The 24,998-nt window shown below is 42.7% G+C and overlaps 1 protein-coding gene and 1 long non-coding RNA gene across 2 annotated transcripts in view; both read left to right on the top strand.

The window, feature by feature from the left end:
* Nucleotides 1-11,721, top strand: part of LOC309797579 (uncharacterized protein) — a 51,958-nt gene extending 40,237 nt beyond the window's left edge. Inside the window, exon 5 of the mRNA XM_082646074.1 lies at nt 11,453-11,721. Coding sequence (XP_082502200.1) covers nt 11,453-11,550 — 98 coding nt within the window. The 3' untranslated portion in view covers nt 11,551-11,721. The remainder of the gene's footprint in view (nt 1-11,452) is intronic.
* The window catches only part of LOC309797580, a 117,413-nt gene extending 92,639 nt beyond the window's left edge, over nt 1-24,774 (top strand). The window contains exon 8 of the long non-coding RNA XR_014292714.1: nt 24,655-24,774. This is a non-coding gene — a long non-coding RNA (uncharacterized lncRNA). The remainder of the gene's footprint in view (nt 1-24,654) is intronic.
* The last annotated feature ends 224 nt before the right edge of the window (nt 24,775-24,998 follow it).

The following is a 24,998-nucleotide window of genomic DNA, read 5'->3' as shown; positions in this document are numbered from 1 at the left end:
TCACTTCACATACTATCTTCAAGGTTCATCCATGTTGTAGCATGTGTCAGAATTTCTTTCCTTTTTAAGGTTGCATAATACTTCACGCTAGGTGTATACCACATTTTCTTTATCCATGCATGCGTTGGTGCACAATTGGGTTGTTTCCTCCTTTTGGCTATTGTGAATACTACTGCTATGAATGTGGGTGGGCAAATATCTTTTCACATCCTTGCTTTCAATTCTTTTGGGTATATATCCAAAAGTGGAATTGTTGGATCAGATAGTAATCCTATTTTTAATTTTTTGAGGAACTGCCACACTACTTTCCACAGTGTTGCACTGTTTTATATTCCCACCAGCAGCGCACAAGAGTTCCGATTTCTCCGCATCTTCACCAATAGTTATTTTCCGTTTTTTTTGATAATAACCATTCTGACGAATGGGAAGTGGTGTCTCACTGTGGTTTTGATTTGTATTTCCCTAATATTAGAGATGTAAAGCCATCTCTTCATGCGCTTATTAGATATTTGTATATTTTCTTGGAAGAAATTCCTATTCAAGTCCTTTGCCCATTTTTAAATTGAGTTGTTTGTTTGTTTTGTTGTTGAGTTGTAGGAGTTCTGTTTATATTCTTGATATTAACCCTTTGTCAGACATATAATTCGCAAATATTTTGTTTCATTCCAAGAGCTGCCTTTTCACTTTGTTGATAGTACAAAAGTTGGATGCATAAAAGTTTTAAATTTTGATATAGTCCAATTTACCTATTTTTTTTTCTTTGGCTGCTTCTGCAGCCTTTGTCTTTTTAGATTCAATCTTTTATAGTGTTTTTATCTTGAAAGAATAATCTTGGTTATTTTACTCTTTCCTCAAGATTCATGTTATAGACCTTTACTTAACCTCACTGCTAAGCATGCTTTTCACTCTCACAGACACTAAAATCTAGCCTGGAGTGTTGCTCCACGCGGAAGGTGAGTGGGCAGGCTGCAAGGGACCTTACATCCCCATGCTTTTACTTAGGCTTTCTCTAGGTTGAAGTTGTGTTATAAACAATAACGTATGATTTGGTTTGTTGGATAGCCTCAGAATTCCACTTTCTTTTCCATCCATGTATTCACTGTTCATTGGTGCTTGTATTTTCTATTTGTGCAGTTACTTTTCTATTAGTGTTATCTGAAAAATTAATGAGTATTCTAGATACCCTCATCTAGGTCAGGGTTTTTTTAACTTCTTTCTTTAAAGCACTTGAACCCCTTTTCTAACAAAAGCTTAAGTAGAAGCTCAGTACAGTGGGTAAGAGCAGTGGTTACTCAGGAGCAGGGAATGAAGATGTTCAGCTCACTGCTTTCCCTCCTCCAGCCCTTGAACCTTTCCCTTTGAACCTGGATGGAGGCTCTGTGGAGCCGAGTTTGCTCAGGACAGAAAAGCCTGTTGATAAGGCAGGAGATGAATTACAGTCATTCACTTCCCACTTCTCCAGTCCTACTTACATCAAAGCCATTCAACTTTTGTATGGTAAATGTATTTAGGAATCCATGTACTATTCAGCTTAAACTACAGGGTTCTCTCAAACTGGAAATCAAATAAACAAACATCCCCCCACCCCCTCAAAACAACCAGGTTTCTCTGCCTGAAATTGTTGTTCAGAAACCTCCAATCGACTTTACTGACCAAAACGATAACCCACACATGCCAAGGACTTGTAACCATGATACATGATACACTTCTTGGGACACCCCATTGTGCATAGTGACCCATTTTATTGATGAGTATTTCACATAGGAAGATTCAAAAGCCAGAGGAGAGTCCCCTGGTAAGGAGGCCACCTACTGAGACACAGGAAACTTAATTTTGATCCACAGACATTTTAAACTAGAAAGGAACTTGGAGATCGGTAGCCCAAGAGGCAGCAAGAGTGGTGTGTTTGGTTTGCACAGAATTTAAAAAGTTAGTTGCCAGCGTTAAAAAAAAAAACAGCAGTGTTTATATAAACATTACAAATAAAGATAAAAATCTTGATTTTAGCCTGTCTTGGAAAAATCATAACATGTGACACTAGGCCCATGGTCCTGTATGGCACTGATGAATTACAGGAGGCCTTTAAAAACTCCCAGTGTCGGGCTTCCTTGGTGGCGCAGTGGTTGAGAGTCCGCCTGCCGATGCAGGGGACACGGGTTCGTGCCCCGGTCCGGGAAGATCCCACATGCCATGGAGCGGCTGGGCCCGTGAGCCATGGCCACTGAGCCTGCGCCTCTGGAGCCTGTGCTCCGCAACGGGAGAGGCCACAACAGCGAGAGGCCCGCGTACCGCAAAAAAAATTAAAAAAAATAAAATAAAATCCCAGTGTCCAGTCTGCATCCCAGACAAATTAAATGATATTCTCTGTGGTTAGCACTCAGATGTCAGTATATATTTAAAAAATTGTACTAAAAACACATGACAGTGATTATCATCTAAGTCATTTTAAGCGTACAGTTTAGTGTTTTAAGTGTTTTCACATTGTTGTGCAACAGACTTCTAGAACTTTTTCATCTTGCAGAACTGAAACTCGATACCCATTAAACACTAATTCCCCCACCCTCCTTCTTCCAGCCCTTCCTTGGCAACCACTTTTCTACTTTCTGTTTCTATGATTTTGAGTACTCTACATACTTCATATGAGAGGAATCATACAGTATTTGTCCTTTTGTGACTGGCTTATTTTGCTTAGCATCATGTCCTGAGGATTCATCCATGTTGTAGCATTTGACAGGATTCCCTTCTTTTTTTTTAAGGCTGTATAATATTTCATTGTTTGTATGTCCATTCATCTGTGAAGGAATATTTTGTTTGCTTCCACCTCCTGACTATTGTGGATAATGTTGCAGAGTGTGCAGATTTATTTCTGAGATCCTGCTTTGAATTATTTTGCATATAAACCCAGAAGTGGGATTGCTGGATCATATGGTAATTTTATTTTTAATTTTTTGAGGAACTTCTGTACTATTTTCTATAGTGGCTGCACCATTTCTCATTCCCAGCAAGAGGGCACAGGGTTCTAACCTCTCCGTGTCCTCTCCAACACTTGTTATTTCTGTTCTTTTGACAGTGGCCATCCCAATGGGTGTGAGATAATGTCTCATTGTGGCCTTGATTTGCATTTCTCTTAAGTTTAGTGATGTTGAGCATCTTTTCATATGCTTGTTGGCCATTTGTATATCTTCACTGGAGACTTGTCTATTCAAGTTCTTTGCACTTAAAAAATCAGTTATTTGTGGGTTTTTTTGTTGAGTTGTGGAAGTTCCTCAGATATTTTGGATATTAATCCCACATTAGATATAAGATTTTCAAATATTTTTTCCCATTCCAATAGGTTGCCTTGTCATTCTGTTGATTGTTTCCTTACCTGCATGGAAGTTTTAAAATTTGATGTAGTCCTATTTGTCTACTTTTGCATTGTTGTATGTGCTTTTAGTATCGTATCCCAGAAATTATTGCCAAATGTAATGTCCTAAAATTTTTACCCTATGCTTGCTTCTAGGAGTTTTATAGTTTTGGTCCTGTACTTCTTTCTTTCTTTTTTTTTTTTGCGGTACGCGGGCCTCTCATTGTTGTGGCCTGTCCTGTTGTGGAGCACAGGCTCCACATGCGCAGGCTCAGCAGCCATGGCTCATGGGCCTAGCCGCTCCGCGGCATGTGGGATCGTCCTGGACCAGGGGAACGAACCCATGTCCCCTGCATCAGCAGGTGGACTCTCAACCACTGCACCACAGGGAACCCCTGTACTTCGTTCTTTAATTTATTCTTTTGCAAGTAGATATCCAGTTTTCCAATATCATTTGTTTAAGAGATTGTGTTTTCCCCATTGTGTATTTTTGGCACCTTTGTCAAAAATCGTTTGGCCATATAAGCAAGGGTTAATTTCTAGGCTCTCTACTCTGTTAAACTGGTCTAAATGTTTTTCTACAAGTACCATACCACTTTGATTGCTGTTGCTTTGTACTGTGTTTTGAAATCAGGAAGTGTGAGGCTTCTAACTTTGTTCTTTTACAAGATTGTTATGGCTACTTGAGGCTCCATAAGAATCATAAGATATTTTTCTGCTACTGGGATTTTGATCGGAATTGCATTCAATTTGTAGATTTCTTTGGGTAGCCTGGCCATTTTAACGATATTCCAATCCTTGAGCATGGGATGTCTTTCCATTTATATACAAATACAATCTTCCTTGATATCTTTAAGCAGTGTGTTGTAGTTTTCAATGTACAAGTTCTTCCCCTTCTTGGCTAATTTTATACCTAAGCATTTTCTCCTTCTTGATGCTGCTGTAAGTGAGATTATTTTCTTAATTCTCTTTCAGATTGATCATTGTTAATGTATAAAAATGCAACTGCATTGTGTTTGTTAATTTTGTATTCTGCAACTTTGCTAAAATTATTTCTTGGGTTCAGCAGGTTTGTTTGTGTGTGTGTGTGTGTGTGTAATCTTTAGGAATTTTTGTGCCTAATATGTCATCTGTAAACAGAGGTCATTTTACTTCTTCCTTTCAAATTTGGATGCCTTTTATTTTTTTGTGTGTCTGATTTCTCTGGCTAGGACATTTAGTACTATGTTGAATAGTAGTGATGAGAGTGGGTATCTTTTCCGTCTTCCTGGTCTTAGAGGAAAAGCTTTAAGTCTTTCACTGCCGAGTATGACGTTAGCTGTTGGTTTTTCATATATGGCTTTTATTATGTTGAAGTACTTTCCTTCTATTAATAGTTCACTGTGTTTTTATCAGGAAAGGGTATTAAACTTTTGTCAAATGTTTTTTCTACATCAGTTGATATAATCACGTGGTTTTGTCTTTCCTTCTGTTAATTTGCTGTATTACAATGATTGATTTTCATATGTTTCATCATCACTGCATTTCATTTGGGCATGGTATATAGTACTTTTTTTTTTTTTTTTTTTTTTTTGCAGTATGTGGGCCTCTCACTGTTGTGGCCTCTCCCGTTGCGGAGCACAGCCTCCGGACGCACAGGCCCAGCGGCCATGGCTCACGGGCCCAGCCGCTCCGCGGCACGTGGGATCCTCCCAGACCGGGGCATGAACCCGCCTCCCCTGCATCAGCAGGCGGACGCTCAACCACCGCGCCACCAGGGAAGCCCGTATAGTACTTTTAATGTGCTGTTAAATTCAGTTCTCAAACTTTTTGGGGTTGTGAATCCCATTGAGAATCTATGAAAGACATAGACTCTCTCTCGGGTAAATGAATTTCAGCACATAGAGTATTTTAGAAATAACTTGGAAGGCTTCGTAGAGTGCCCGGAAGTTCTTCTTGGGGTCCTCTAAGGACAACTAACCTTTGTTGTCTGATTACCATGCTAAGAACTATGTGATGCATGTTACCTGAGTCATCTCAATTAATTCCAGCAATGACCTGATGAGACAGGTTCTATGTTATACTCATTCTATAAGATGAGGAAATGGAGGAAGTAAGCAGAGGAGCTGAGATGAAAACCTAGACAGTCTGGTGCCAGAGCTGGAGACCCATGGAGTTCAGTTTGAGACTCCTTGGTTTGGAGAATTTGATTTGATTCTAGGCTGAATTCTAATCTGAAGGAGCATCAAGAGTATTGGACAATTATGGGGGTTCTGAGTCACCAAGGGACTCAACGGTGTGATCCATAGATCAGCAGCTTTTGACATCACCTGAGTGCTTGTTACAAATGCAAGCACTCAGTTAACACCCCAGAACTCTAGAATTTTAACAAGATCCTTCAGGAGATTTGTGTGCACATTAAAGTTTGAGAAGCATTGGCTTAGGCCCTGCAGCATTAACAATTTTGACACCCTCTGAGACCATTTCGAACTTAAAATTAAATTTTTGGTAGCTTTGGGTGATGTTGCTTATTGGTTCCTGGTGAACTGACTGATAGTGATGGTTGTGGGGAAGGTGATATCGGGAGAGGTGGAGTCAGCCCTAAATGAGCGTGTGTGACAGCAACATACTTGCACCCAGTATGTCCCCCTTCTCCGAGGTCACTGTAAGATCTCTTTCGAATATTCTTTTAAAATGATAGCATTCTAGAATCGAGAAACAAATGGATGAAAGTGCCATTCTCACTTGTTAGCTGCATGCCTTCCAGCAGCACAGGCTGATTCTGGGTAGTACTAGGCTATGGAGAGCCATCAAAGCTTCAAAAGGAAAAGCTTTCATCTCTCGTGAATATTTCCTGCCAGGCACCATTGCTGTGGTGGGTCTTTAAGGACCAGTGGGGGTGTGTCACTCCTGGGGAGCAGGTGTCCTCTGAGCTGATTGCCTGCGGCCCCCTCCTGATACCCTTACTCTATGACCCGATTTCTGACCTCCAATGTTGGCTATTGTCTTAGAGCCCTGCTCAGCTTTGGCGTCAGTGCCTCCCTTGGAATCAATTGCCTCTTGGATTGTTAGCATCTTCAGTTGGATTCTGCAAGTAATCCCTTTCTTGTTTTTGAACTATAATAAGTTGAACTTCCTATGGCTAAGTGATGGCATATCCCTAAGCCAGAGCTTTTACCAAGCAGTAGTTCTTACACTCAGATCTCTCCTCATGTGGGACCTTCTTTGTCATTGAGAGCAGTCATTATGATTAATTCAGAGGATCACAGGAAAGGACTTTTTTTAACCCTTTCAGGTACATTCTGGAATGTAGGAACATCCTGTAGAATAGTGAGGTTAAATGAGTACAGTGTCCTCACAGACAGGCTTTTTTGATGAGACCTCGAGTCCAGCAAAGAGTTTGTAGTTAATTTAATAGGTTCTGGGATAGAGATTGGACCTTTGTGATGATGAGTGAAGAGATTATCATTTGGGTACTAGGAGAGCTGTGTGTGCTTTTCTTTCTCTGAGCGTGGAGCGTGAAATCTATTTAGAGGTGCAAGCATGAGCCCCAAATGAGAAGTCTCTTAGAACAAGAAACAAAAAAGGCACCGCTAATCATTGTGATTCCTGTACCGAGAGTGCTCTGTGAAAGTGGTGCTAAGAATTCCCCTTTACAAGCATCATATGTCAGTAGATTTTAAAGTTCAGTACAACTTCCTCAACTGATACAGCTGGAGGACACACTGTTTCAGAATGTTTAAGATGGGGTTCTATATTTGAGGTAACTAGACGGGGAACACAGAGAGAAAATTGAAATTATAGACATCGATATGATTACCACTGAAGTATATTGATATTTGGCATGGAAATATTATCCCCTAAAGTGCAAGGAAGTGCACATCCTGGACATGAGACAAACACAGATACCATTGAATATGTGGGTCCTGAGAATTTTGCTTTTCCTTTAATTACTCATTTGAAACAAGTGATGACTGAAAGAGTAGGCAATATGTAGTCAGCTCTTCAGCTGGGGGAATATTTCAGTGTGAGATGTGGATCCATTAAGGTCTTTTGATGTGTAGATTAATTTTTTTTATTAATTAACCATTGTGCAGAAGTCAGAGCAAATGGCTGTTTTCCACAGGAATAGAGGAACCAGTGCAAACCTTGGAAATGTCAATGTGCCAACCACCTTGAAAAGGTTGTTCAATGGAAGGTCTTTTTTAAAAGAAATTTCGGTATAGTTGATGTACAATATTATATAAGTTATGATGTAGTGTTTCACGATTTTTAAAGGTTATCCTCATTGACACTTATCATAAAATATTGGCTATATCAATGGGAGATCCTAAATTGCAAGTTTACTTACAGTGCCTGGGAATGTTTCTTCATTGGGAAACACCTAATATAATTAAACTAAACTAAATTAATTCATACTCGGCTTAGTTCCAAAGAAGAGTCAAGCTGTTACAGATGTTGCTTTCCTAAAACATAGGATAATTCAAGGTTGCCTAAGGAGACAAAGTGCATCAGTTGTGGAATCATCTATGTGTCATCTGCTGATGTTTCACTAGTGATCATTGAATCATTCAGAATTCTATAAACAATATTCTTCCACCAGGGTAAAGAAGTCCGCACTGCAGTTCACTGTTTCTTGGCAGTTGTGAAAAATGCAATCGGAGAAGTTGTCAGGGACCTTAATTAAAGCTCCCTGAGTGAATCTTTTGCATATGCAAATTATCCTCACTGGAGAAGCCTCTGTTTACATACTGAAGGGTCTGACAAATACTGATTGCAACTGTCCGTGTATTTTGGGGTGTTTGTCTCAAGTACCACAAACACGTTTATTCTGGTGATATTCTGAAGGGAATGGTATGAAAATAAACTCTCTAATGTTTCACAAGCTGATGTGTCAGCAGCCTTGAAATTGAGAAAAATGAGCTTTGAAAGGAAGAAATGGGTGTAGTTGGAGCAGGTGATTGGGGACCAGGAACAAGGGAAAGATAAAACATCAGTGAGTCACAGTGGTGGAAGGGCACTGACATTTTAATGGAAGAGAGTCCAAGAAAAAATGAAATTAGAGAAACAAAGATAAATGAACAGAGAAGAAGTATTTGTCAATTTTTTCATCAGGATTTAAACTTTTTAAAAAGTATTTTTCTTTCCTTTTTGCGTTAATGTTCATAAGCACTTGTTGATGCAACTGGCACTGTGCTAGATGCTTTATTTTAAATTTTATTATTACAGCCCTGTGAGGAGGCTAATAGTGTTTAAATGTGTTTAATAATGATTAAATGTGTGAGCCCTAGAGTTTGATCGTCTGGGGTTGGAATACCTGAGGTGTCACCTATTGGCTCTATGATCTTGGGCATAGTAAGCTTTTTGTACCCCAGTTTCTTCATCTGCAGAATAGTGGCAATAATAATAATATATAATAATTATTATTATTAATAATAGAATACCAACATTATCATAGTATTATGATATACTATATAACTATATATTATTATTAACCTAATCTCTTAATATTATTATATTAGTAATACTATTATTATTATGAATATTATTATTACTATATCTCGCTTTCCGGGCGGCTGGGACGCAGGTGGGCCTGGCGGGTCCGCGCGGCCTCGGGGCCGGAACCCGGGGTCCCCGCCCACCCCAGCGTCCGCCGCGCGCCCGCCGCGCGCCGAGCCCCACGCCCCGCGCTTCCGTCCTGGGTCGCGGTGGCCGGAGGCGCATCCGGGTCCGCGGGACAGGCAGGCGCCGAGGTCGCTTGTGTTGGGGGTAGTGGTGCGGCGAGGATCCGGCGCCTCCGCGGAGCATGGCGGGTCGGGGGCTGGGGGCGCCGCGCCTTGCTCTGCCCTCCGCACTTTCCCGGCTCTGAAGCCTCGAGAATACGGCCAGGCAGCGGTAGTTGAACGGGGAGTTTGCCTGCTGGGAACTAGGGGCCTGCTGGGGTCTCAGTTCTTGGCTGGCCCCGAACACGAGGTTGCCAAGCGTGTGACGGCAGCAGGTAGGAGTGAGCCGCTGGTGCAGTGATGAGCAGGGAAGGAAGGACACTGGCTGTTGGCCTGTGAACCTAGACAAGAATGACCAGCCAACACAATCCAGACCAAGGTCCGTGGGCCCAGCTCGGTCCTGTGCGGCTGGTCAGTGGAATAGACCTGCAGGTGTGGCTCTTGTCACTCTAGGGCTGGCTTCAGGACAGATGAGGCCAGGGAACCGTCCTGGATTCTCCAGGAGGGTGCTCCGGAGTGGAGCCGGGGGGGGGTGTTTGCCCGGCTCAGCACGGTGGCCACGCACGTCCAGTCTGCCGGCAAGGGCAGTGGGGAGCCGGGGGAAGTCATGGCCTTGGGAGTCTCCTCCTGCTGTAAAAGAACCCGCAGGCTTATAAAATAACTTTTGTGTGGAACGTTGGTGGGTTGAAAAGCAGTTCTGTGTGCTTTTCCCCCTTGGTGTGGATCAGCAGTGCTGAGGCAGCAGGCGTGACACAGAAGTGTGAGCGGAGAGCGTCTGGAATCCCCGAGCTCCAGGGAAACTAGAGGCGACAGCCAGCCTAGTGAAGAGGACAGGAGCTGGGGGCGGGGGCGCTGGCAGCAGCCCAGCAGGCGCCCCTCGTCTCAGGGCCCTAGTCCTGGATCCAGCCGGGTGGTCAGGGGAGCTGCAAGGTCTTCTGGGTGAGCAGAGCCCACAGTCCTGAGCTGTTCTTCACTGTGTTTGCGTCGTCTCCCCCCATCCAAGGGGAGAAATCTAGATGAGGTTTAAGAATCAGTGCTTTAAGAATGTGGATCTCATAGGTGAAACCTCGGAACACATGTTTTCAGCACAAGGTGTTAAAGTGAATGGAAGGATTCAATGCCTTTTCCAGGAGAGTGTCTCCATGTGGGCAGAATTAGAGAATAAATGGGTCTTGAATTAAATATATATATATATATCTCATAAGGTTACGGTGAGGATTAGAAGGTTAACATATGCAAAGAGTGTACACATGGAAGCACTCAATAATGACTGGCCATTGTTATTACCATTTATATTAATATTCCAGTTAAGTGGTTGAGCATCAGAAGAATCAAGTCACATTCTTAAGGTACACCAGTTAGTTTGAGACCCAGTTGAATGTGACTTTAGTGCCTGTGCTTTTAATCACATCCCATAAGGAGACAGCAGAGCTATTTTCTAACTGCAACGTTAACTGACTCTTTTTTAAGTTACTTAAACTCTCTGATTTTGTTTGGGTTCCCCCCTAAAGCAGATTCTATGACAAGGGCTTGATGAATGGTCCCTAGGGAATGTGATTTTTCTTGAAGTGTATATTAACGATTTATTAATTAACGACTGTAGCCAAATCTGATAAAGCAGGATAAGCACAGCAGATTGGGAAGAGTGGAACAGGGAAGAAAGGAAGCCAATCCAAGGATGCAGTTTTAAGAGGGTGGCCGGGTGCAGCTGGGGCTCAATGCTAGCAGGGCCGCACTGGAGTTATACAGAATATGCCTCAGAATCGTCCACCAGGGATGGGGAAAGGTGAGTGTTTATTTCCCAGTTCCTATCCTATGTTAATCAAGCGTTGCTTCAGGGGTGTTAATTTCCTTGTACTTACAGTTTTGCACATGACCCATCACAGCCCAGAATCTCAGTGGACAGAGAAGCTTGGGCCAGAAAGCAAGTGACGGGCAGTGCAGCAGAGGTGTGTCATTTTGTCAAAGGTTATATCTGCGGCACAGCTGGTTGCCACAGCCATTTGAGCAAAGCCGTGCGCCAAGGGGTTATAAAGGTGTTTAGCACCTTCTGCCTACAGGAATACACATATTGATTCCATGAGATATTTGCTTCACGTTTGCATAGGTAAATTTTCTGTCATTCACACTCAGTTATTGAGGTGATTCAATGAGATGTGTGTACAAGTGCTCTGAAAGCTATGTCATGTAGACTATTACACTACCCATGTGATATTGAGATCTCCAAAGCTGAAGGTCAAGCAGTGGTTGAACAATTTTTTTAACCCATTAGTCTGCAGGTACTTTTGAACTCAATACCTCTCATTTCATGTAAGTAATAAACCTTTCATACCTTCTTGTTGTGTGTCATCAGTCTTGACTTTCCAACCAGATTTTGGGTGGGGGGTTTATTCTGTTTCTTCAGAGTGGTTACAACACAGAGAAATCTGGATTTCAGCCGAAAAAAAATCACCTCAAGACCGCAACAGGGCATACTTCACTGAATTCCAAACTGATTGCTGATGTGATCCTTTGGATTGGAAAAGTCCAAACAGTTCATCTGCCCCATCCCTGGTCATTTGGCTACTGGCTGTCTTGGATGCTGGACCCTAATATTCTAAGGTAAAAATAGAAGAGCAGAGAATAAAAGTTTATGCTGACTAGGTTAAAATCTGAGCCAGTCTGGTACTTTCTGTCTTGAGTGGAAATCAATCTGTGTTCTAGTTTCAGAGCTAAAATACAGTTATGAAATGTTGAATTTTCTTTTTTAAAAAAATATCTGTCTGTCTATTTATTTGGCTGTGCCAGGTCTTAGTTGTGACCTGCAGAGTCTTTGTTGCAGCGTGTGGGATCTTTTAATTGCGGCATGCGGGATCTAGTTCCCTGACCAGGGATTGAACCTGGGGCCCCCGCACTGGGAGCAAAGAATCTCAACCGCTGGACCACCAGGGAAGTCCCGAAATGTTGAATTTTCAATGTTATTTTTCTGCTTTGTGTTTGAATTCTCACTTCTTCACTTACCTGCTGTGGGATGTTGGTCACATTACTTCACCTCTTTGGGCTTCAATTTCCTCATTGCAAACTTGAGATAATAGTAAATCCAAAGAACTGTTACGAGGATGACTGTAATGTGTTTGGAACATAAAGACATTCAATTCATGTTAGCTGCTAATATTATTGTTATTATCATTATATGTTTTGACAAAGATCTGTAGGTTTATTTTTTGAGTGTTTAAATGTAATGGTTATTTCTATTAATTGAATTTAGTGATGAGCTGCTCTAATCTGACATTTTTATGAAATACAGAGGCTCTTAGAATTATCTTGATGTCTTGACTGAGAGAGAAGTTTAAATGCTTTTGACCCTCTGGGGAGCCCTCTGACATCATGAAATCACATATCCTTTCTAAAGTTGATTTTCTAAACAGAAAATTGATAGCCCGGTCCATAACTGATTTAGAAACAATTGGAAAATGTCAGGTAACTTGCAAAGGAATAATGATTTTGCTGCTGCTACTGTGTATTAATAGAGGTTGTTTCCCACTTAAAGAGCTGGAAGTGCCTTGTGTTCTTATTCCAGGTACTTGACATGTACCCTGTGAAGGTGATTTGGGCACACATGGTACCTATGTAACAGATCTCTATCTCATAGACTTATGTAAAAGAATGTAAGTGTAGCCCAGTGTAATAGTCTGACCGCATTTGTAAAGCATTTTAATTAATTTATTTTGATTTTTTAAAATTAAAAATACTTTTAAAAATTTAAAATTTTTTCTATTTTTAACGATTTTTAAATTAAACAAATTTTAAAAATATTTTAGATTTTATTTACTTTAAATTTTATCTGACCCCATTTATTTGATGTTTGCTGACATCTTAAACCTCATCCTTCCCTCCTCCCCTTGTGCCCCACTTCCGGGAAATCTGATAAGAAAGTCTGAGTGAGGGCTTCCCTGGTGGCGCCAGTGGTTGAGAGTCTGCCTGCCTATGCAGGGGATGCGGGTTCATGCCCCGGTCCGGGAAGATGCCACATGCCGTGGAGCGGCTGGGCCCGTGAGCCATGGCCGCTGAGCCTGCGTGTCCGGAGCCTGTGCTCCGCGACGGGAGAGGCCACAACAGTGAGAGGCCTGCATACCACACACACACAAAAAAAAAAACAGAAAAAAAAAGAAAGTCTGAGTGCTTCCACCTTTGGTGTTGATGGGAAGTTCAAGCCACACAAGCCCCTGCCTGTGCACAGAGGCCCTCATACCAGCCTCACCCTCTAACCACCATAAAAGCCCCCGCAGGTCTTCTTCCAGCTCTCACAAACCATTTTCAGTCCAGCTTATGAAGACTACCCTGCTCTCCCCAGAAAGCCTCATTAAGTAAGTAATAAACCTTTCATACCCTCTTCCTGTGTGTCATCAGTCTTGACATTCCAACCAAATTTGGGGTGGGAGATCCATTCTGTTTCATCAGAGTGGTTACAACGCACAGATATTGGCGTGTACTGAAAGGAACCAGGGTTTCTTGGAGAACTAAGTCCAGGTTTGGGGCAAGGACAATACAAGGTAAGTCTGGGATATCTTGTCATACTGTAAAGCAGGGAAGTGCCAAGACTAATGGGATCATGTCAAAAGAATAACAGAAGCCAGGATGAAGGGGCTTCCACTTGTCAAAATGGGACAATTTGAGCATTGAAAAGAATAATGATGGTACGAGATTATATCACATTGAACATAAATCTAGAGTGATAGAAAGAAGAGGGGAAAGAGAGGGAGAGAGAAGAAATAAGTAGGAAAGCTCTTCTTTACAGAAGATTATAGTAAATGTAGAAAAAGGAGAGAATTTTTTTAAAAATCACCATTTTGCACCTGAATGCAATTCAAGCAAAGATCATCAAAGAATACTAAAACTTTTGAGTAAAATGTTGTTGGAGGTGGCAAGAGGTATTATCCCATGGATTATGTGTTTCCATTGCCAAGGAAAATTAACCTTTAGAATAGATACCTGACACAATGGGAGGCATACAGTGTCCCCTGTGTGCTATGTAGTACTTATGCCAAAATATTTAACCTGATTCTTGTGGTGAAGAACAATTAAATATAGAATGTGGGGCATAATATAGGACAACTGTCCTGAATTTTTCAATGTTGTGAAGATAGAAACAGAAACAAAAAGAATGCTCTTCAGGAAAAGATGTAAGATACTAAAAGACAGGGCTTCCCTGGTGGCGCAGTGGTTGGGAGTCCGCCTGCCCATGCAGGGGACACGGGTTCGTGCCCTGGTCTGGGAAGATCCCACATGCCGTGGAGCGGCTAGGCCTGTGAGCAATGGCCGCTGAGCCTGCGCGTCTGGAGCCTGTGCTCCGCAACAGGAGAGGCCACAACAGTGAGAGGCCCGTGTACAGCAAAAAAAAAAAAAAAGATAAGATACTAAAAGACATAATCAAAGGCAATGTGTGAACCTTGATTTGACCCTAGATTGAAAAAGTAAAACAATTAAAAAAAACAATTTTGGTCAACTGGGGAAATTTGAATGTGGATATATGAAAGTGATACTCTGAATATATAGGAGAACACTCATTCTTAGCAGATGTGTGATATTTAGGGATGAACTGTCATGGTGTCTGGAACTTATTTTCAAATGGTAGAGCAAGAAAGTATATATATATATATATATATATATATATATATATATATATATATATATATATATATATATATATATGTATATATATATATATATATATTTTTTTTTTTTTTTTTTTTTTTTTTTTGCGGTACACGGGCCTCTCACTGTTGTGGCCTCTCCCATTGCGGAGCACAGTCTCCACACGTGCAGGCTCAGCGGCCACGGCCCACGGGCCCAGCCCCTCTGCGGCATGTGGGATCTTCCCGGACCAGGGCATGAACCCGCGTCCCCTGCATCGGCAGGCGGACTCTCAACCACTGCGCCACCAGGGAAGCCCTGAGTATATAATTTTGAAAAGCTCCTCCCATCCAAGGAGTTTCTTCAGACCCCGAGGAAAAGTCTCTAGTTGGGAGGGGAGATGTTTTCCCGTACATGTATTGAGCACCTCATATGTAACAGGTGCAAGTCACCATTCAAAGCGTCCTTTATGTGTGTCATTTAATCCTTATTGATGATAACACACACTTGTATAGAACTTCCTCTGTGCCAGACTCTGTTCTAATTAGTTTACATACATTCACCCATTTAAATCCTCATCACGAAGTGTATGAAGTTGGTAATATAATGATCTTCCTTTTGCAGGTGACCACTGAACCTTAAAGGAGAAACAAACATAGTGCCCTATGGCCCAGGGCTGATCTCAATATTCATAAACCAGCACAGGACAATCACCTTCTCTTGACAGATGAGGAAGATGGGGCTCTAACAGGCTAAGGAAAACTGCCCACAGTCACAGAACAAGTAAATAGCACACTTGGAAATCAAACTCACGTCTGATTTGTTCCAGAGCCCCCATTCTTTCCATTTTGCTGCTTTGCCTCCCAGAGACGTTTTTGCTTTGTCATAAACCGCAGAGCAGAGTGTGGCACTTTCAACGAAGGAAGAGTTTGCCAAATGAAAAGCAGATTAATGAGATATTTGGGATGCTTTGCAGTAAATAAATCTCTTTCAGAATTCTCATGTTCTCCCACTCACATCGTTAAAGCCATAACAGTAACAATTACCTCAGCCTGGTTGAGGCCGTGTGGGAGTGTCTGTCGCCCTGGGAAGACACTGGGGACCCACAAAACTTTCCTTGAGCTGACTGAGCCATAGGTCAGAAATTGGATATATCAGAGGTTGGCTTTCCCCGTCAGAGCCTCGTCTTGCCCCTCCTGTTTCTGGCTGTGTCTTGAAACGCGGTTACCTGAGGAGAGGAATAGAGCTTAAAGTTGGGTCAACATTAAGAATATTAGAAATGTCAATGTCAACCTGTTCTCCGAGACTTAGAGCACCATTTGAACACGATTGCCCGAGACTTGAGTAGAGTCTATCTTTTTTCTTTTTAATAATAGGTAATCTTAGCTATTCCCTGGGAATTAAAAAATACCCCTTTGAAACTGAGAGGCCAGAGCAGAAATGTAATTATTTCTAGATGATACACAACTGAATTTAAAGCCAAATGCTCGCATTTATATTCAAGAGGAATGTGTGTCTACTTAACGCTGGTGTTGAGGGTCTGGGGGATGTGAAGACAAGCAAGTCCCGGGCCCTTTGTCTAAGAGCTGGGAATCTACTAAGGGAAATGGGGTGTAAGCTGTAATAATCTGTGCTGCGAGGGGAAACGTAGCATTTACTGCCCATCCGCCACAGGCCAGGCATTGTGTCAAGTACTTTATACAAGGCCATGGCAAGATGGATGTATTAGCCCCATTTCTAGGGGAGGAAAGCAAGACTCAGAGTAAGTTGTCCTGGGCCAACAGCACTTTATGAATATGGCTGAGATTCAGACTCAGGTGACTCTAATGACAGACCTGCACTCTTTCCCCTAGGATTTGCTGTTAATTAGGCAGGATCCACTTAATGGTCTAACGTATTAGGTATCCTTCATGGGATTTAAAGATTCACGAAATTAGCTCACCGAGTTGCATAACGTTTTGAGATGACAATTTTTGACGTGGGGTATTTTTTTTTCTTTCTTTTTTTTTTTTTTGTGGTACGCGGGCCTCTCACTGTTGTGGCCTCTCCCGTTGCGGAGCACAGGCTCCAGACGTGCAAGCTCAGCGGCCATGGCTCACGGGCCCAGCCGCTCCATGGCATGTGGGATCTTCCCGGACCGGGGCATGAACCCGTGTCCCCTGTGTCGGCAGGCGTACTCTCAACCACTGCGCCACCGGGGAAGCCCCTGACCTGGGGTATTTTGAGGAGTCTTGGGCGAATCAAATAATTTTCAGCTTTTTCCAAGGAAAGTACAAAACAGAAAACTTTACCCATTTCTTGTGCTTTTATGTTGGTGGGGTGAGGCTTATGGATGGTCTTTGGGTGAGGGATAGAAGAGGTCTGGATAACCCAGATAGCTCCATTACTTGGTGAGAAATAATGGTTTTGAAGTATGACTTGGCTACTTTAAAGTGGCTGTATCAGCTCAGTAGGAGTTAGCAGTTTGATGTGGCTACCAAAAAGCCAGTCTTAAGAGAAGTATCTCTGGTGGGGGAGGTAAGAACCCCACTCTACTTTGCCTTGGTCAGACCTTAGTTGGAATACTGTGTTAAGTTCTGGGGACTGTAGACTAAGATAAATCTAAAGCAACTAGGACCCACATTCAGGAGAAAGTTTGGATCACAATGAGGAAATGAAATCTGGACGTTTAGGGAAATAGGGCTGTGCAGCTGAAGAAAAGACTTGAAGGGCTGAGATAACAGTCTTCAAATATTAGAAGGATTGTCTTGTGGAAGAGGAATGTTGATTTTTTTTTCTCTGTGGCCCTAAAAGATGCAACCAGAAGCCACAGGCTCTGGGGAAGTGGATTTGTCCTTACAAGGAAGAATTTTTTGTTCTATCTGCCTAAATATGTTTTATCTGCCTAAATATGTTGAGTTTTGCTGTTGTTTTAGAAAGTGGTGGATTCCCAGTCCCTGAAGGTCCTAGGACATGTGCCAAGTAATTACTTGGTGGAGCCATGGCAGAGGAAATTCAAAGGTACCGTGGATTGGATTTCACAAGCATCAAAGTCCTTCCCAACCCTGAGCATCTCAGTACCTGTGGACTGTCCTTCCAGGCTTTGCCTCCACCTTTGTCACTAGGGTTGGGGTATGTTTTGGGGGGATGGATAGATGGATGGGTGACGGGGAATAGGAAGAATGTACAATGACAAAGCAGTTACTTGGTCCATTCAAGTTTGGTCTGCCATTTTTAAATTTTGCCTTTCCTATATACTCATTTGCTTGCCCTAAACTCTGGGCACCTGGAGGCCTTTGCTGTAACTGCTTGTGATCCTCAACATCGTACCCCATCTCATGCAATTGGGTTCTTATAAATGTTATTTGACAGTGATTTTTATCAGGTATCAAGTATTGTCAGGCTCCAATAGTAAGCGAATCTAACTTCGCTGTATGTACAAACGCTAGGTCTGTAAAGCTTGTGGCTGCCTCCCCTCTCTGGGGAAAGACAGAACCTGAATTCTTTTCCAAATTTCAGTGAGATGGAAATTTTGGGACACCCATGAGACAGAGAACCAGTCAAAGGGCTTCACACTTAAAAGTAGCCTTAAAAATTACCCATATGCCAGTTGCACTACTCCCAGCCCCCCCCGTCAGGTAGCAATCTTCAACTGTTTTGAAAGATCTCTAGCTCTTTTTATCCAATTAAGGACTGAAAGTGATTGACAGAAGGTTTTTGCTCATAGTCTACAGCTGAACTCTTGTGTCAACAGTAAATATTCCAGCAGAAGGAGTGGGGGTTTGATCATTTTACTGCTTTCTGCAGGGCAGACTCTGTGGGCTCATGGCAACATCTAATCTTCAGTGACCCCAGTTGTCACACCCAGGAGTAGGTTTCTCTCTAATCCTTTTCAGAGCTATGAACAGCAGGGAAACATGATTTATAGACCAAGAGGCATTTTCATCATGGGATTTGTGAGCATTTCATATCCCTTTCCTCATTATGGATACACTGCCCATCCTTTGGAAGAGACACTAAGGTGTTGGTCAGATCCTGTTAACCTCATTTACTTCCATGAATTCATGTCAAGTGTATTATGTTCATGGAGGAGATTTTCAAAACCCTACCAAATGGGGTTAGAGGAAGATGGGGCTAACTTCAGATGACTTCTTTAGGCCAGAGGTTTTCCTAGGCACCAGTAATCATCTGATTCTGCTTTCTAAGGCTGCTTCCCTTACTTACAATTCATACATAGAAGCTAAGTCCTTGATGCAAAGATGTTCTTTACAGCTGTGGGTTTTACCTCAATCTCTGGGCTCCTTTAAAAATAAACTTCGAATATTCTTCTCAACCCTAGTTATTTGAACTCTCTGAGTCTCAGCTCAGTTTATTAACATGATTAATTTGCAGTGGATCTCTGTGGCTTATGTCCTTAATACATTGCTTCACACAGGGGCACCAGCTCAGGAAGATTTTGTCTGTTGCAAATTTATGAGGAAGTTGAATATTTATTTTTAGTACTTTTTCACCACCTCCCCAACATCTACCTCCTGATCAGATACCATTTCTTCTTCTTCCTGTCTCTACATTTCCAATGCCATTAAAAAATGGCCCAATTCTCAGCCTGTTTTCCCCTAGTCCTTGCTAAAACAGTGGCTGATGATGGTGTAAGTTAAGGCACCACTTCTCATGAGGTTACTTGTATTTTAATAAAAATCTTTGAAGGGTAAACATTCAAAGTCCTGATTCTCTATGGTTAAATTTTAGGGAGTGTAAAAAATAGTTTTAGATGGAGACGAAGGGAGTTGGGTGGATTACACAGGACATGGGATGAACAGGGCTGTCACTTTTTTTGTTTTTTGCGGTACGCGGGCCTCTCACTGTTGTGGCCTCTCCCGTTGCGGAGCACAGTCTCCGGACGTGCAGGCCCAGCGGCCATGGCTCACGGGCCCAGCGGCTCCGCGGCATGCGGGATGCTCCCGGACCGGGGCACGAACCCGTGTCCCCTGCATCGGCAGGCGGACTCCCAACCACTGCGCCACCAGGGAAGCCCGAGGGCTGTCACTTTTGTTCAGTTACATGAACATGGTGACAGGCAAGCATAAATGCAGAGATGGCATTCCTGTGCTGGTATGGGGAAAAGGAAGAGAGGCCACTGGTCAGGACATTGTTTTGCCTAGGGAGGAAGAAGATCCAGTACTTTGGTAATTTATTTAAGCTTTTGTTTTTTTTTTTTGCGGGATAGAGGAGCAAGTAGGGGAGCTCATACTTGAAGCCGAATCCGGCCTCCATACCCTGACACTGAATTAAATCTCAAGACAGAGTTGTGGGTGAAGTAGAAAAGAATAGCTTTATTGCTTTGCCAGGCAAAGGGGGCTAGAGCAGGCGATTGCCCTCAAAACTCTGTGTCCCTGACCTGGAGAGGGTAGTGAGGAGTTTTATAGTAATCGTTCAAAGAGGAGAGCATGATCAGCTCATGGACATTTCTCTGATTGGTTGGTGGTGTGGTAAGTGGGTGTCAGCATCATCAACCTTACGGTTCCAACTGGTTCTGGGGTCTGCGTGTTTGTGGGTAGCACACCATTAACTTCTCCCACCTAGTGGGGGTTTCAGTATCTGCAAAACAGCTCAAAGATATTGTTATGTGTATCCCTTAAGGGGGAACCAAGACCCTGCCCGAAGGCTGCACTAGTGTTTCTTTTGACTATTCCTCCCTTGTCTCGCATCCCCTCCCTTCTCTAATTAGCAACTGTTTGAACCTGCTCCTTGGAACTCAGGGAAGGTCATGGAGGCTGAATGAAGCCTATTTCCTGTAATCAAGAAATGGGGGACACCGATACAGGCTTTGTGCCCAGGAGCCCACAGGGTCCTGCTAGGGATCATCCTCAGTGCAAGGAGATGTGGAAAATCCAGAGATAAGGAATCATGGCCTCTTACTTTCCAAGGGCTCCTACTCTATGTTGTGGGGGAAATCAGACGCATTCATTAAGAGTCTGCCCGATTGAAGGATGTGAAAAGAGTTATCACAGAGGTACAACTAACATGCTGGGAAAATGTGTGGTCCATTCTCACTGGGATATCTGGAAGGGCTTCCTGTAGAAAGTGGGATTTTAATTGAACTTAAAAACAATTTGTACTTTGAAAAATTATGCTCTTGAAAGAACTGAGTTGAGCAAGCGCCTGTCCTCTGATGGAGGGAGAGAAGTCTGGCCTAGTTGAGTGGAGGCGGGAAGGTGAGTGTTATGCTTAGTCTGGAAAACTCGGCAGGGTCTTCAACCCTACGGGGCTTTGAACGTTCGGTTGACTCTTTTCGGTTTTCTTCTTCTCGCACTGGGAAGCCATTTAAGATTTAAGCAGGGGAATAATATTCTTAAAGAAAATAACTATGACCAGGATGAATTGAAGGGAGGGAGAAACGACATACTCATTTACCTACAATTTGGGGAAGAGAGGAAGATTATCTCTAATTCATTAGATGTGCATTGTATCAGCAGGAGGGAAATAAGCAGCATATCTTGATACATAAATCCTCCTCCCATATATGCATTCTTTTTCACCAGGGAGCAAGTATTTGGCAGCCAAGTTATCTTTAAAGTAATAATAAGAAAGCTATTTGGAATAAATGTTTCAGTACCATTTGTTACTTTACACAGACCTATGAGCAAGTAGGATTGAGCTAAAGCATTTACAGTGGTATGTGGTTCTGCAGGGGCCGCCACCCTATTATATATACTTATATCTTGGCTAAACTCCAGCTGTTGCCACTGCTATTAGTCAAAGAACTGAAGTGTCAACGAGCTAATCAAAATAACAAAGTGGGAGTCAAGAGTTTTTCCGCCTGTTTCCTAAAGTCTTAGGAAGATTGTTTCCTTTTTATTCCTTATATTCAGAACATAAAAGCCTCCCAGACATCTAATCTTTACTAGGTCAAACATTTCAAAAGGCAGTGGGATTATTTTCCAGTTGCTTTTCAGTTTAAGGCAAGTGTTTTAGGGGCTTCCAAAGCCTCCCTCCTGAATCCATTTATGAAAAAAAAAAACAAAAACAAAAAATGAAAGGCATTATTAACCCAACTACATTGTCTTGGTGTAAAAATCCTAACATATAGCATAGTGGGCAAAGGTTCTGAATCATGACCTAAGAGATGTGAGTTCTAGACCCAGTTTTGTGAATGCATAGCTTGGTGGTTTTGTCAAGTCTCCTATTTAACAGGGAGGGATTAGAATTTTTCTGTATGGTTTCTGTACTATTCAGTAGTATTGTTCACAATTACTTTTGCCTAAGGAGTTTAGAAAATGGAGAGACACATGATAATGTTGCAGGAAGAGGGACCTCTTCCAGGGCCCAAGAGTGGGCTCTTGTCTACCACTCAGAAAAGAATTTTCTGAGGAGACACACGTGCTGACAAAGCAACAGACTTTATTGGGAAGGGGGTGTCCGGGTGCAGAGCAGGAGGGGAAGGGAACCCAGGAGAACTGCTCTGCCATGTGGCTCGCAGTCTCAGGTTTTATGGTGATGGGGTTAGTTTCTGGGTTGTCTCCGGCCAGTCATTCTGACTCAGGATCCTTTCTGGTGGTGCACACATTGCTCAGCTAAGATAGGTTCCAGAGAGAAGGATTCTGGGAGGTTGGTAGGACATATGGACAGGAGTCTCCTCTCTCCTTTTGACCTTTCCCTAATTCTTCCGGTTGGTGGTAGTTGGTTAGTTCCGCGTTCCTTACCAGGACCTCCTGTTTTAAGATAACTCGTGAAAGTGGTTACTGTCGGGCCTGGTCAGGGCAGGCAGTTTTGGGCAGTGGTTTCCCTAAAAATAAGATTGTGGTCAACAATTTTGGGTGGAAGTGATGTGTGTTACTTTTGGGCGAGAACTCACACTGCCAGTGTGAGGCTCCAGAATTCTTTCTCTCTACAAAGATGACTGAGAGAGGTGGCTTTGTCAAGCTGGGGGCAGGAATAAGGAAAACGAAGAGCAGAACTCCTAGGCAGCCCATGATGGGCATGTACAACGAGCGGGAAATGAAACTTTGTTGTTTTAAACCACTGAGATTTGGAGGAATTATTCAAGCTTATTCCTTTTTGTTTGTTTGTTTGTTTGTTTGTTTTGCAATATGCGGGCCTCTCACTGCTGTGAGAGGAAGATAATAACAATGACAAGTAGCAAAACCTCTAAAATGGAGACTATACTCCATTATAGCAAATTAATGGGAGTGGGAAGCTCGGGCTCACAGTCCAGGACATAGAAATAAAAGCTGAGGATGCTCTGAGGCATCTCTTGGATCTCTATAAGCCTCCAGCATTTCTGCTGAGTAGGGTTGACAGATAAAATATAGGCTCTTCAGTTAAATATGAATGTCAGAAAAACAACGAGTACAGTTTTAAGGTAAGTATGCCCCAAATAGTTCATAGGATCTACTTATACTAAAAGTGATGACTTATTATCCATGTGAAGTTCAAGTTTAACTGGGTATCCTGTATTTTTATTTAGTAAAGGTGACAGCCCTACTGATGATCCACAATGAAGGCAGTTCAGGAACGGTACATGCTGGCTCTTGGACACTCAAAAATGGCATCAGCAGATCCAGGTACAGTATGAAATTCTTTTTGGATGTAGCTCAGAAGCCATGGCCAGCCCTTGACTGCAAGTACTGCCTCGGGTTTCCCTGAGGTGGGGTAAACCTTCCTCTTAATGGCCTTTTGGTAAGTCTGGAAGACCATATCCAAGGGGAGCCCCAAAGTCAGTTTCATCCTCACAACCATGTGTCCAATTCCTGGAATTGGCTGCATGTGACTCACAAGAGCTGAGGAGGTTTGTGAAAATTGGGAGTGTCATAGCTTGAACCCTTTGTAGGTAAAGTTTTGGTGCTCTGAGAGTTTTAACAGGAGCAATGTGAAAGACTCCAGGTCCCCAGGTAGATAGAAACAATCCTGTTTTACTTCTGTGTATGTGACAAGTCTCTAATAGTTCACAGAGCAAATATCTGCTCTTAGAAAGACTGATCCAAGCTTGGATGTTTCTGGTGGCAAGGCAAGGCCGTGAGTCTGAAGTTGAACTTTTATGGTTGAGGAGACAATAAGGTGGTTAGAAGGTCAATCATGGAGGAGACGTTGGCTTCATCCATTGTGCAGGCTTGTATATGTGGTTCTATGTAGATTGTGTTTCAAAGGTGGAGCTTGTTTACAACTATGAACATTCTCCGATGTGCTTTTTGGACCTTCATTCCCAGAGCGTGAGCAGTGCCGAGGCTCTAGAAATGCCATGGATATTCTGAGCTGTCAGTGGCATTTCCCAGGAACTGTTCCCCTGGTGCCGCTCCTTGAAATGTCCAAAGGGATTATCATCTGTCTTGTGGCGGGTCCTAGCATTGTGAAAGGAAGCTGCTGCACCTGGCTCAGAGGATTTCGGATGTGGTGGGAGGAGTAGTAGTACTACGACTATAAATTGTATCACAGCATATCTATTCCATCTTGAGAGTGGGGTTGGGGGGTTATGAAGGGGGGCTTTTATTGTACTTTTATACATTGTACCCTTGAAACTAATTCAATTTTTTAAAATTAATTAATTTATTTTGGGCTGCATTGGGTCTTGTTGATGCTAGCGGGCGTTCTCTAGTTGCAGAGAGCGGGGGCTACTCTTGGCTGTGGTGCACGAGCTTCTCATTGCAGTGGCTTCTCTTGTTGCGGAGCATGGGCTCTAGGCATGCAGGCTTCTGTAGTTGTGGCACGTGGGCTCGGTAGATGTGGCACACGGGCTCTAGAGCGCAGGCTCAGTAGTTGTGGCGCGTGGGGTTTGTTACTCCATGGCACGTTGGATCTTCCCACACCAGGGCTCGAACCCATGTCCCCTGTATTCCCAGGCATATTCTTAACCCCTGCTCCCCCAGGGAGGCCCAATAATTCAGATTTTTATAAAGAGAAGATTCCTAATATTATTCCAAAATTTTAAAAATATGTAGTTGGATAACACTATGAAAAATTAACTGATATATTCTTTTTTTATGTCTCTTTGCTCCCTGGATTTTTTTCCTGATCCAGTCAGCTAGGCACTGTGAGTTCACTGCATTAGGAACGTAAAGACTCATCAGAAATGAGGGAGAAAAAAAGAAAATTCTCAGGTTTGGAATGTTCAAAACAGAGGCCACAGTAGAACAGGTGAGAATTCTGTGAACAAAAAATAAATGTCGTCTCAAATGCAAAAAAGTATTCTCTGCACTGGGAGGCAGGAGAGGGAGGGAGGGAAGGACTGAAGGAGAGAGATCAGTGTGGCCAGGGACATGGAAACTGTGCTTGAGGACGATATGCCCAGGAAGAGAATCAGAATCTGGAGAAGATTCAGCCTGCACGGGATCATTGCCTCCAGCCAGCACCCTCATGTCAGA

This window comes from Mesoplodon mirus, assembly GCF_964341445.2.
Source record: "Mesoplodon mirus genome assembly, contig: HAP1_SCAFFOLD_752, whole genome shotgun sequence".
NCBI classification, from domain to species: Eukaryota; Metazoa; Chordata; class Mammalia; order Artiodactyla; family Ziphiidae; genus Mesoplodon; species Mesoplodon mirus.
The sequence above is the reverse complement of the archived record's forward strand: the minus strand, read 5'-3'. Positions and strand labels throughout refer to the sequence as shown.